General features: G+C 37.7%; 1 protein-coding gene across 2 annotated transcripts in view; it reads right to left on the reverse strand.

Moving 5' to 3' along the window:
* Positions 1-12,347, reverse strand: part of VPS13D (vacuolar protein sorting 13 homolog D) — a 361,069-nt gene that overhangs the window by 202,356 nt on the left and 146,366 nt on the right. For both annotated transcript variants that reach the window (XM_069078269.1, XM_069078268.1), the window contains 5 exons: positions 6,767-6,917; positions 6,418-6,628; positions 4,246-4,493; positions 2,425-2,616; positions 1,527-1,653 (listed from right to left, as the gene is read on the reverse strand). In XM_069078269.1, the coding sequence (XP_068934370.1) occupies positions 1,527-1,653; positions 2,425-2,616; positions 4,246-4,493; positions 6,418-6,628; positions 6,767-6,917 (929 nt within the window). The remainder of the gene's footprint in view (positions 1-1,526; positions 1,654-2,424; positions 2,617-4,245; positions 4,494-6,417; positions 6,629-6,766; positions 6,918-12,347) is intronic.

Here is a 12,347-nt window from a genome sequence, read left to right on the forward strand (position 1 = left end):
CTAATGCTCAAATTCTAGTAATCACCAGTCACAGGATATGAGTTGGACTACTACAGAAGCCTACACCAATTTCTAGCAGTTCAATTATAATTTTTATACACATGCCCCCACCCCCCCAAATCAACATATCTAGCCTAATCTATCCCTTAAATTAACTCCTCACCAACTGCAGGACACCACTAAAATGGTCAATATCATATCATCTAGCTCTCTGTAATGATTTGTATGACAGAAGCAACACAAGAGTCTTAGTAAGTATGGAAAAGCAAACAGGGTAAAGTGAGTCATTGTGCTTTTTTCTTGGAAGCATAACTTAATCCCAAGTTACTTCCTAGAGAGAGGAGTTGGAAACAGAAAGCCCTAGAGATTTTGTCAATAAAACTGTTATTTGGTAAAAGCAACAAGGTGGTGAGCACAATCAAAACTTCAGGAGTATTCATGTACATTTGGCAGCAGGGAGGCTCCCTGTGAACATCTTGGTGTACATGCATAAAATAAACTTAAGTTTTTAACAAAAAGTTTTAGATCAAAATGTATTAAAAGTCTTTAATCAAAAGAGTAACAGTGAGCTGGCTGAACTCACCTGATAACTTTATTTACCTCTTGCCAAGCCCAGAGTCCTGGCCAATATTCTTTTCAATATGGATGCTAAATTACTGAAACTTAACTCTAGTTTTGCTTGGTGGAACAAATCCATGTTTATTAAAGTAGGATACTCAAAGAAGCCCAGAGACGATGTGTCTCAGAACACTATGAGGCTATCAACAGGATGCCAGAGACTACTGGAATGGTGTTTGTATAAAAGCAGACATCCTTCAGATGTGACTTTGTAATATCAAACAGCTCCTCAGATTAGAGCTATAATTTGACTTGGGCAGACAACACTAGGTCAATAGTAAAGGAATGAAAAGAAACCAGTAGGAAAAAGACGAGTACAGCAGGAAATTAGTGGTCCCTACCATCCTCCTGCCCCCTTTCAGTAATTCACATAACTCTTGCCAGATTTTGTTTTCTTCCCTATAATTAAAATAACCTTGAAATGCTTTGACATACTGAAATGGTACATTTTATTTTGAGAATTAAAGGGGAAATTTCAAAAAATCTTACACAAAAGGACTTGGATTAGACAGAGTTGTATGTTTTTTAACAGAAGACCAATCTACATACACCATTCCTTTCCTGTACTGAAAACTTACAGAAAGGAAAAATAGCATAGGAAGTGAAGCAAGGAAAAAATGTGGGTTTCTTCTCCAATACAGTTATGAGAAGTATGACTTCAATACATGTAAAGTAAAACCACCCCTAGGACTTTTATTATAAACCAACTAAATGGTTTGTTTTCAATATCAAATAACACGGAAATTAGATATGGAAAAAATCCCATTAGGTCATCCTATCTATCTCCTTGCCAAGCCAGGGTTGTTATCTATAGTATATTTCTACTTAAATACTAGCCCTATATCCTTTGCTAACTTTTTCCACTCTCTAGGAGCTTGTTTGCCCTTCCCATAATTAATTTTACTTACAGATTTGGCTGTTCTTTGTCAGCATAACAGAATAAAAGGGGGCTCAGGCTCCGAGCCAGCTCGTGTTCTTCAAACTGTCCTGCAGCATCTGTCTTTGCATTGTCTTGTCTAAAGATCAGTGGTAACCCTTTCAGGGAAGAGATAAGGTAGAGAAGAATTGCAATCAGTCAGATCCTATGCATTAAGACAAAGGAAACTAAATTCACAGAACAATAAAACTGTGGAGCTGGAAGGAACAACACAGAACATCTAGTCCAATTCCTACCTAAATAGGAAAATCTTTATAATATCCTCAATAAATAACCATCCAACTGCTGACTGAAGAACTGTAGTAAAGAGGAACTCAATATCTCCAAAAGCAGGTCATTCCATTCTTGGACAGCTCTACTTGTCAGGAAGTTTTCCTTTCCACAGATCTTGATTTGGCCTTTGTGCAGTTTCCATCCACTCTCCTTGCTCTGTTCTCTGAGACCAAGTGCCATACGTCTAATTCCTTGGCCACATGGCAGATCTTCAAATATTTAATATATCTCTTCAGAATCTTTACTTGTCCAGCTAAAAACCTTAGTCTCTCCAACTAATCCTTGAATGACATCAGTCTCCATTCACCTCACCCTTCTCAAACAGTTGAGATTTTCTAAAAACAGTTGAGATTTCCTACCCGAGTAAGAACTGAATATTTTATTTAAGGAGTTTAGATCCTGGTCTCTAAGAGGGTTATTTTGTCCACAGTGGCCAAAGTAGCATTAAAGCTCACTTAGGAGAGGAAGATGAGGCTCATGAGAAGTTGAATTTCTTTCAGGAATCAGTTTGTATTATCTCTGGCTGGCTGAGATAATAATCCCATATTCCTAAAGTTGCAACGAAGGGGCTAGTACTAGGGAGAAGCTCAACCTACCTGTTTTGTTGATCAGCCAATATGGAGAAGAAATAAAGATTTTCAAGGACCCTTCTGCTCGACACACAATCCGGATGGTGAGATTTAGCTGCCGCCGGTTGATATCATACAGTCGCATGCGCACCATGTAGTTCTGGGTCCCAGGAGGAATTAGGAGCTCTTTACATAGTGGGAAATTCTCTAGTGACACTCCTAGAATACACAGATACAAAGCACTAATTTTCTGAGGGTTCACTTTGGTCTTTCAAAAACATATTTTCAGAAAACTAATTTGTTTTTTCTAAAATTATCTTTTAGGTTAATAATGATTAGAAACACATAAAAGAAAATAAAGTACATCTAACTGGTAAAGTATCTTTAAAGTGGTCAAGAACAATACCCTCTCTAACTGGGGTAAGATAAACTACAGAGCAAACCAGAGGCACTGGAAAAACCATCAGGAATTCATATTCAAAAGGACAAAGTATATGTTAAAGAAAAGACAAGACATCAAGAAAGCAACCAAGTATGTTCTGCATTTAAAAATAAAACACCATGAATCAGGTTCCATATTAAGACATAATCAGTTACTTCTTTCAGACATTATTTTCTTTGCTAGGCACCTTCTTTTCCAATGTAACCACATTTCCATATATCATATATGCATCCATATACGTCTGTGTATTTACCTATACATACACACATATATAACATACACACACGCGTGACAATATAAATACATGCAGTTTTATTAATTCCTTTAGGAACTATTATAAAACTACTTCCTAAAAGGATCAAACTTCTAGAATCAGGTGGTAGGTCCTTTCTAGATCCCATGCAAATGACTAAATGAATTTATTTATTTATGAGGCAGTCTCTAGAATCACAGTAAGGATTCATTTTTTTTTTAATGTAAATAAGCATATACGTCCAAAGAACATGTAGAGCAGTAGGGTGTAGTGAAGAGAATTCTGGAATGGGAGTCAGAAGAAGTTCTGTAACTGTGGCCATGTTTCCTAACCTAAACTATGAAATGATGAGAATAATAAATGCTCTGCCTACCTCACAAAGTTGCTGGTGAGGATCAAATGAGAATATATGTTAAAGCCCTTTGAAACCTATAAAGTACTATATAAACCTAAGTTATTCTTATGTATAAACCTATTCAAATAAAAAGATCAGGAAAATGGATCCAACTAGTATTTTGCTATTTTTGTATTTTAAATTAAATCCTGTAGTCTGTATAGTCACTGAGACATAAAGGTCATATTTAAAAGTACCTGAATTATCTGATAACACATCTATTAAGGTTTTCAGGTAACATATATACAATTTATCTAGAATATAGAAATATCTATCTGCTTTGAGTGTTAAATGTAATGTAAAGTGTAAAATGATGACAATCCTTCTTATACTTGATTTCTTTATTGCAAGGATCACTTGACCTATATGATCTCATTAATAATCCTCACAACTTCCCTGCGAGGTGGGGGGGGGCAGATATTGTCTTCACCCACTCCACCCCACCTCATTTTACAGGTAGGAAAAAATGCAGCTCACAAGGATTAAATGTCCTGCCATGGTCAAATAACAAGGTACAGTGCCAGAAATCAACTTTGTCTAGTGTTTTTTTTTAGTGTCTAGTGATTCAGATATGGGTTTTTGGATCATTTTGGTGTTTTGGAAGTTTAAACATAGTACTGCATGATGCCCCTAAAAAGGGCTCTCGTAAGGGTCCTATCTTTGTACTGGGACTATTTGGAAAAATTTTCATAGCAGCCAGGAACTATTTTGTGCTGCTCTTATTCAGGAATAGAGAATGGTATTACTTTAAGACCTTACCCAGCTCAATGTTCTGAGATGTGTCTGCTGTATGCAGGGCTGCCTCTTTGCCAGGTTTCAGCGTCCCATTAATTGGCATCCCTTTAACATAAAAGTCGAGTTCACAAGGTAGCAAGTTACAGATTACCACAGTTGGCAAGAGATAAATGGTGTGCCCAGGTTGTCTGAAAATTTGTTTAGCACTGTCAGAAAATATTTTTGAGGGTATGTAATCTGGATAATTCTCTTTCTTTATAGCCACACAAAACCTATGAAGAAAGAAAGATTGGTGTGAAAATCAACAGACTGAATGGAAAAGCTGTACTTGATCTCCTGCTACTCATGAGGAGGTATAATCTTACAATTGGTTCAACAATTCAATAAAACATTTGCAGTTCTCGTGTCTAAATATTGTAGTCATTGATAGCCGGACAACACTAAGTCAGAAAAACCAATAACCTAATGTAAGAGAAACCATTTAGGGTAGAGGGCTAGTTCTGAGGCCAATTGTCTGCTATTCCCTCCTTTATACCCAAACTATCTGGTTTTTCCCTCCCAATAGGACACTAAGAGTTTTCTTTGAAATCCTTCAATATAAATGCCAATTAAATCTGGAAGGCACCAAAACTTTGGAGTATATTTTACTATCTTCACAGAAGCTCCAATAATCCTCTAGCACTACTAACTTCAAGAGCTTATGTATGGCTTCATATTACATTACCCCAAAAGGTATAATTATTACTGATGTTCAAATGAGCAAGGCAATTAAGTCCTGTTCCTACTATTTTTGTTACTGGATAACTACCTAGCTATATAGGGCATTACATGGTCCCCAAGAAGTAGCATGTAAGCTCTCTAAAATCACAATGGCAATAAAACTTTCCACTATTTTCCCACCGTTGAACATATTTAATTCTCCCACCCCTGAATAAATTGTCAGAGGATTTGTGTATACAAGTTTTTATAACCCTGCCATTTAATCTACAGGCTAAAAAATCCAGATCAAATAATGAAAATAAGAACTGGGATAAACAATAGGTTTTTTGATTCATTGGGTTAGAAATTATAATAATCTGAAACTTTTCTTTAAACAAAGTGAATGGATTTCTCTACAATATCTCAGCTAACTTCACTTCCCACCCTGGAATCCTCTCCTCCTATTGGATAAGTTCCTCCTGGAACCTCTGTTTTGCAAAAGGGCTCACACAAGAGATCTTTCATTCTCTTCACTACAGTTCTATGCCTCAGTTACCTTCTCCTCCCATCCTTTCTTATCCTCCCTCATCTCTCACTGATGAGCTTTTCCCAGAACCTCATTTTGAGGGAAGGCCCAGTCCAGTTAGCCTTCATTCTCCAGGCATCTTTGTGCACCCAGTGGATCCTTCCTCCCAAACTCCTAATTACTTTTCAACTCCCTTTATGTTTTCTCTTCCCCTACTAGAATCTAAAATGTCCTCGTTCTGCTGAGGGCAGGGACTATCCTGCTTTTTGTTTGTATTTGTATCCCTAGGGTTTAACACAACACCTGGCACACAGAAAATGTTTAATAAATGTTTGTTGACTTGACTTGAATGTTTAACTTTGCAATGAAGCAATCAAGCTAACAAGTACTAGTACTCGAAATGGTCTAGTACTACTCATAACAAATGACACAGTATTTGCTAAAGTTCTTTATAACCACAAAATGCACTATCTAAGCTGCTCATCAGTTTTTCTACCAAGATCATACCTAGTACAACACCTCTGGTCTTCAAATGGGAATAGCTGGGACCCAAAAGGTCTAGACAATACTATCAAAGCCCCCAAGCAAGCGCCGACATGTGACTCCACTTGCCAAGCCCTACTTCTAACCACTCCCAAATAACAGGAAAAGTAGGGTCTTGGGTTGTTTTCTATGCTTTCTAGGCACATGTTCATATTTTAATAGGTCACCTTGCTCTGCATACATTAGATTTCAAGCTCACTCAGGTAGAGACCATATATTCTTAAGAACTCCAACACATGAAGACCTAACAGACTTCAAGTTATTTTAAACTCTTAAGATTCCCAATACAAATAAATGAATTACTTCTTCTGAAACAAAGAGAAGGAATTCTTTCTTTCCCTTATTCCTTAAACATGGCCAATGCTGCCTAGCTCATGATTTTATCCTAAAGAAGGAAAAAAATGAAACTCTACATGGAACTTATATACCTGAAAAATCGGCTTTTTTCTGTATCCATTGAGTGGCACTCTCTTTTGCTGCTACTAACTTCTGTGGTCTTCACTACTGTAGTCCAGTGGATTGGAGTTTTACAAAAAAACACTCCCATTCCTTTGGGGCGGGCCTGTAACCGCCAGGAGGTGAGGTGTAAAGGGACTGCAAATGAATCCCCTGGCATGATGGCTGGGAGCACTACAGGTTCTGCAACAGAAAAGAAATATTAGCAATCAAGGAAGTGAACCTCTAATTCAAAGAAATTCAAAAGGCAGTACATGTACAGACTGCTTGAGATGACAGATCCTTTCCTCCTGAGGAAGAGAGGGAAGAGCTAGAGCTTACTGTCAGGAGCGGAGGGGCTGTCCAGCCTTAGCTCCATTGGTGTCTCCAGCCGATTCTTCACAATCAGAGCCGAGCGGACAGTGATGACCTTTCGAGCACTGCCTTCCATGGTCACTGCAAAAACCACCCGGACTGGTGGGAGTGAAGAGAACTATAGGATTGGTTATAAACAGAGAAAGAATACTACTGTGATTCTGAAGCTATGCACAAAATGCAATGACACTATCTAAAATGCCTCAATTAGAGGTTCAGCAGAATTTGAAAAGCTGTATTATTCCTCTTCTTTTTTGCTAATGAAATAATAATAGTTGCGCTTTAAGCCATTTGGTCCTGGGGCCAATTAAGATTTTAACACAAAAACAGCTAATAAATAAATAAAGAAGCCTCAATGCTGCTTTTCTTTAAACAGTCTACAAAGATGATGCACAGTGTTACAAAATGAACTCAAGCCTCTCACTTACAAGAGGTACTAAGAGCCTGTGAGATTAAAGCCAAGAATCTTTCAAAATTCTATACCTCTAGTTATTAGAAATAGAGAATAAGCCAGAGATTTTCTTCATTTCAAATGCGTTAAGTTTCCTACAGTCAGAAATTTACATGTTTTGCAAAATGTGGTTTGTTGAATGAATGCAATCATCATTTCTTCGATAAATGTTTGTTACTTTTTTCTATTCGTATAACCCCCTGTGAAATGCCAATATGACAAAATGAGTCCGGTAAAGCTCTTATTCTCACAGAGTCTTGTAGGAAACAGAAGACACGGCATCAGAGGACCCAGGTTTAGGGCCAGTTTGGCTACTATTTGTGTGACCTTATGCGTGCTCTCATCCTTACGTCTCTCCTCACTGAATACTGGACACTGACCCAGCCAGCCTTGTCCTGAATTTGGTATTCATGCCACTTCCCAGCCATGCTGCCATGTTACTCTTTCTTTCCAGTTCTCCTTTTCAAGAATCTTCTCCTATTATTCTCCCATAAGCTCCCTGAGAGCAGAAGTCAGTGCCTAGTTACTTAGCTTCTCTGGGCCTCACTTCCCTCATTTGGAAAATGAACAGGTTGGATTAGATGAGCTCTAAGCTCTCTTTCCAGACTGAAATTTCTGATCCTTTATAATGTCAAATTATATATAATGTCAAATATGGCATGATAAAGACATAAAAGAAGTACAGAAAAATTTTATGAGAATTCAAAGAAAAAAGCAATTGCTTTTGCTGGGATGGGCTAAAGTTGGTAGGTAGGATTTGGCACTTAATATAGTCCTAGCAAAATAGGATTTCAACAAGTAGCCAAAGGAAGGTGGCACTCCTGGCACAGGAAATTATATCAGCAAAGTCATGGATTTCATCTTAAACAGAATGGTGGCCTTGCAACTCCAGAATGGGAAACAGATTCAGAGAAGCTGTAGAGGTAGAAAAGTCAAGTATAGCATTTAGATTGTGAACCTAGGTGACTAAAAGGATGATGGCAAACATTCGTGACACCTTCCTCACAAAAAACAAGAAAAGATAAGAAAACATGCTTCAGTCTGGGTTCTTTGTCCATTAGCTCTCTTTCTTCATCATGACTCCTTTAGAATTGTAGTTCGTAACTGTACTGATCAGAGTTTCTAAGTTTTTTCTTTACAATATTGTTGTTACTAAATAAATTGTTCTCCTGGTTCTACTCCACTTTCCATCTGTTCGTACAAATTGGCCCAGGTTTCTCTAAAACTATGCCCATCATCATTTCTTACAGAACAATATTCCATCTCATTCATATATTGTAACTTGCTCAGCCATTCCCCAACTGATGGACATCCCCTCAATTTCCAATTCTTTGCCACCACAAAAGAGCTACTATAAATATTTTTCCTCTTTGTTTTATCTCTTTGGGGGACCACTTAGTGGTGGTATTGCTGTGTCAAAAGGTATGCCTGATTTAATAACTTTGGGAGCATAGTTTCAAACTGCTTTCTAAAATGGTTGGACTAGTTCACAGCTCCACCAACACCTGTCATTTTCATTTTTTCCCAACTTAGCCAATATGATGGGTAAGAGGTGGTACCTCAGAGTTGTTTTTAATTTGCATTTCTCTAATTATTAGTAATTTAGATGATTTTTTTCATATGACTATTGAAAGCTTGGATTTCTTTCTCTGAAAATTATTCATATGCTTTGACCATTTATATCAGTTGGAGAATGGCTCCTATTCTTAAAAATTTGAATCATTTCCTTATATTATACGTCTTAGAAATGAGACTTTTATCAGAAATGTGCTTCAAAAAATCTCCCCCAATTTCCTGTGTTTCTTAAAATTTCAGCTGCATTGGTTTTGTTTGTGCAAAAACTTCATTTTATGTAATCAAAATTGCCCATTTTACCTTCTGTGATACTCTCTAGTTTTTGATCATAAGCCATTCCTCTATCCATAGATCTACTAGGTAATTCTTTATACACTCCTCTAATTTATGTTTTCCTTTATGCTGAATCATGAACCCATTTAGACTTTATCTTGATATATGGTGTGAGATGCTGGTCTATTTTCCAGTTTTTCCCAACAGTTTTTGTTGAACAGTGAGTTCCTGTCCTAAGAGTTGGCATCTTTGGGTTTATCAAACACTAGGTTATTGTATTCATTTACTTTTGCATATTGTGTACCTAATCTCTTTTTCTAGTCAACTTCTCTATTTAGGTAATTATGACTTTGTAGTATAGTTTGAAATCTGGTTTTATTAATTCAATGTTTTTATTTTTTCACTTTCAAATTTATTGATCTGTCCTTGATATTTTTTTTCTGCCTTTTGGAGGGCATTTGGGGTTAAGTAACTTGCCCAAGGTTACATGGCTAGTTTTTTTGTGTGGGTATTAAGTATCTGAGGCCGGAACCAAACTCAGGTCCTCCTGACTCCAGGGCCAGTGCTTTACTCACTGAGCCACCTAGTCGCCCCCTGTCCTTGATTTTTAGAATATCTATTCTGGTGTTTGGGGTTTTTGATTTGTTGCTGTTGTTATTGTTTTAAGTTGCATGCATACTTCACTGGTACTTTGATCTGCTGTTTCTCTCTTTTACTAATGAAAGCCTTGAGAAACAGAGAACTTCCTCTAAGTACTGCTTTGGCTGCTTCCCCCAAAACATGGTATACTGTCTCACTATTGCCAATATTTTTAATGAAACTGATTGTTTCCATAATTTATTCTTTAACCCACTCATTCTTTAGCATTGTTATTTAGTTCCCAAATAATTTTTAATCTTTACTTCAAAGACCCTCTATTAATATAATTTTTATTGCATTAATGATGATTAAAATATGTACTTAATATTGTTGCTTTTCTGTATTTAATGAAGTTTTATGCCCTAATATATTGTCAATTTTTGTGAAGATGTTATGCATAGCCGAAAAATAGGTATATGCCTTCCTATTCATGTTGAATAATCTCCAGGTCAATTATATCTAACTTTCCTAAAATTCTATTCAGGTTCTTAACTTCTTTCTTGTTTATTTTTTAGTTAGATTTATCTAGATCCAAGAGAGATAAACTAAATTTCCCCAGTGTTACTGTTTTAATGTCTATTTCTTCCTGTAACTCACTGAACTTGTAGGAATTTAAATGCTATGTCCTTTGGAGAATATTTGTTCAGTATTGATATTAATTCATCATCTTTGGTACCTTTTAGCAAAATGTAGCCAGAGTTTTGTCTGAGATAATGACTGTTACCCTTGCCTTTCTTACTCTAGCTAAAGTATAATAGATTTTGCTGTGTATATTTTTGTTTCAAGCGTGTTTCATGTAAATGACATACTGATGAATTCTAATTCCTAATCCTTTCTGCTGTCCTCTTCTGTCTTATGAGTTTGTTCATCCCATGCAAATTCAGTTATGACTTCCGTGTATTTCATTTCATCCTATTCACTTATACCTTTTCTGTTCTTTTCCCCTCACCCACTCTTTAAGGATTTGTTTTGCTTTTGTCTAATGCCTCCTTTAACCTGCTCCCTCTCACCTGTTTCTTCCATTTCTCTTAACCTCTTCCCCTCCTGTTTCCTTATGGGTTAAGATATATTTCTGCACCTAACTGTGCATGTGTATTTTTACCTCCTTTGATCACTTTGGATTAGAATGAGGTTCAAGGGTCACCTGTTCCCCCCCAACCTGCACTGACCCCAAACAAATTACATGAACTCCTCCTCATGAACTACATTTATGTGAGATAATTCCCCCCATTCTTCCTCTCTCTTCCCTCCCCTCCCAATGTATTCTCCTTCCCTATCCTTTGCATTCTTCTTCTGAGACAAACATGATAGAATGACTCTTGGGAACTAGATTTTAGCTATAATATTCTTGAGAGTTTTCATTTGGGTGTTTATTTTAGCAAATGACTGGTGAATCTTTCCATTTCTATGTGGCCTTCTGGTTCTAAGAGATCTGGATATTTCAAGGCTCTTGCTTGTAGATATTTTCGAGTCATTCTCTTCTAGGTCTATGTCTTGAGCTTCCCTGTCACCAGAATAGCTCTTAGTGGTGGGATTGCTTTTTAGTTTGCTCATTCTTCTAGCTTACTTCTTGACTCTGGACTTCATATTAGTGTTGGTTTTGGACACTTGGGGGGGAGAGAAGGGCTGTCTGGCTTGAACTTCTTTCCTATTACATCCTTCTGCTGTTTTTACGGATCAGGCTGGGGCCTGAAAGCCTTCAGTGATCTCAAAGTGGTGTGATCCAGGATGAGCTCTGTTCACTGTCCTGGTGGTCTGAGTTCTGCATGTTCCTGACTCAAGTTCTGGTTTATTGATTTGTCCACGGATAGAGGTTTCACTTCTAGACTGAGGAATTATTAGCCCACTGGGGAGCTCTGGAGGTTCAGCTCTCCTGGGGTCTAAGATTCCTGCCCTGGTTATTACACCACAAGCTTCCACACTGGGCTAGAGTCTATAAATAAGTTCCTGCTCTACTCCTGGGAGTCGAGACATACAGCTACATTTTACTTCTAGAAATATTCCTCGATCAACATACTGTTAGGGTACATGATCATCAAGAACCACTTCTCTCTGTCCTGGATCCCTAACTAGAAACTGGCTAGCGAGCAAAACAACTGCTAAATAGGACCCATCTCTGCACCTAGAGCTAGTTCAGGGATCCTCTGAGCCTTCTTTCTACTCCTGCCCTGATGCCACCTTTGGCAATACCCAATGCCAATTGCACTCCTGGCCAACCCCTGTGCACAAGTGGCCTCCTATCTCTCTGCCTCCTTAAATCATCCCGTGCTAGAAAAATGACTCACTGTGACTTTTCTTGATCAGAATTCTGCCTGTTCATTTCCCAGATCTTTTTGGAGAAAATTTAAGTGGCAAGTTGAACTGTACCACTTCTTTTTTTTTTTTTTAAAGCAATCAGGGTTAAGTAACTTGCTCAAGGTTACACGGCCAGTTATTTCTGGGTGTGGTGCTGAGTATCTGAGGCCAGATTTGATCCAGGTCATCCCAACACTGGAGCCGGCGCTCTTACTCGCTGAGCCACCTGGCCGCCCCAACTATACCACTTCTTACTGTACCATCTTGATTCTGCCTCCTATAATTTATAACCCCAAAGAGTTTTCTGGGGTACCA

This window comes from Petaurus breviceps, unplaced genomic scaffold (genome assembly GCF_028583685.1).
Source record: "Petaurus breviceps papuanus isolate PSGF00001 unplaced genomic scaffold, PetGlider_PUasm1.0 91041, whole genome shotgun sequence".
NCBI classification, from domain to species: Eukaryota; Metazoa; Chordata; class Mammalia; order Diprotodontia; family Petauridae; genus Petaurus; species Petaurus breviceps.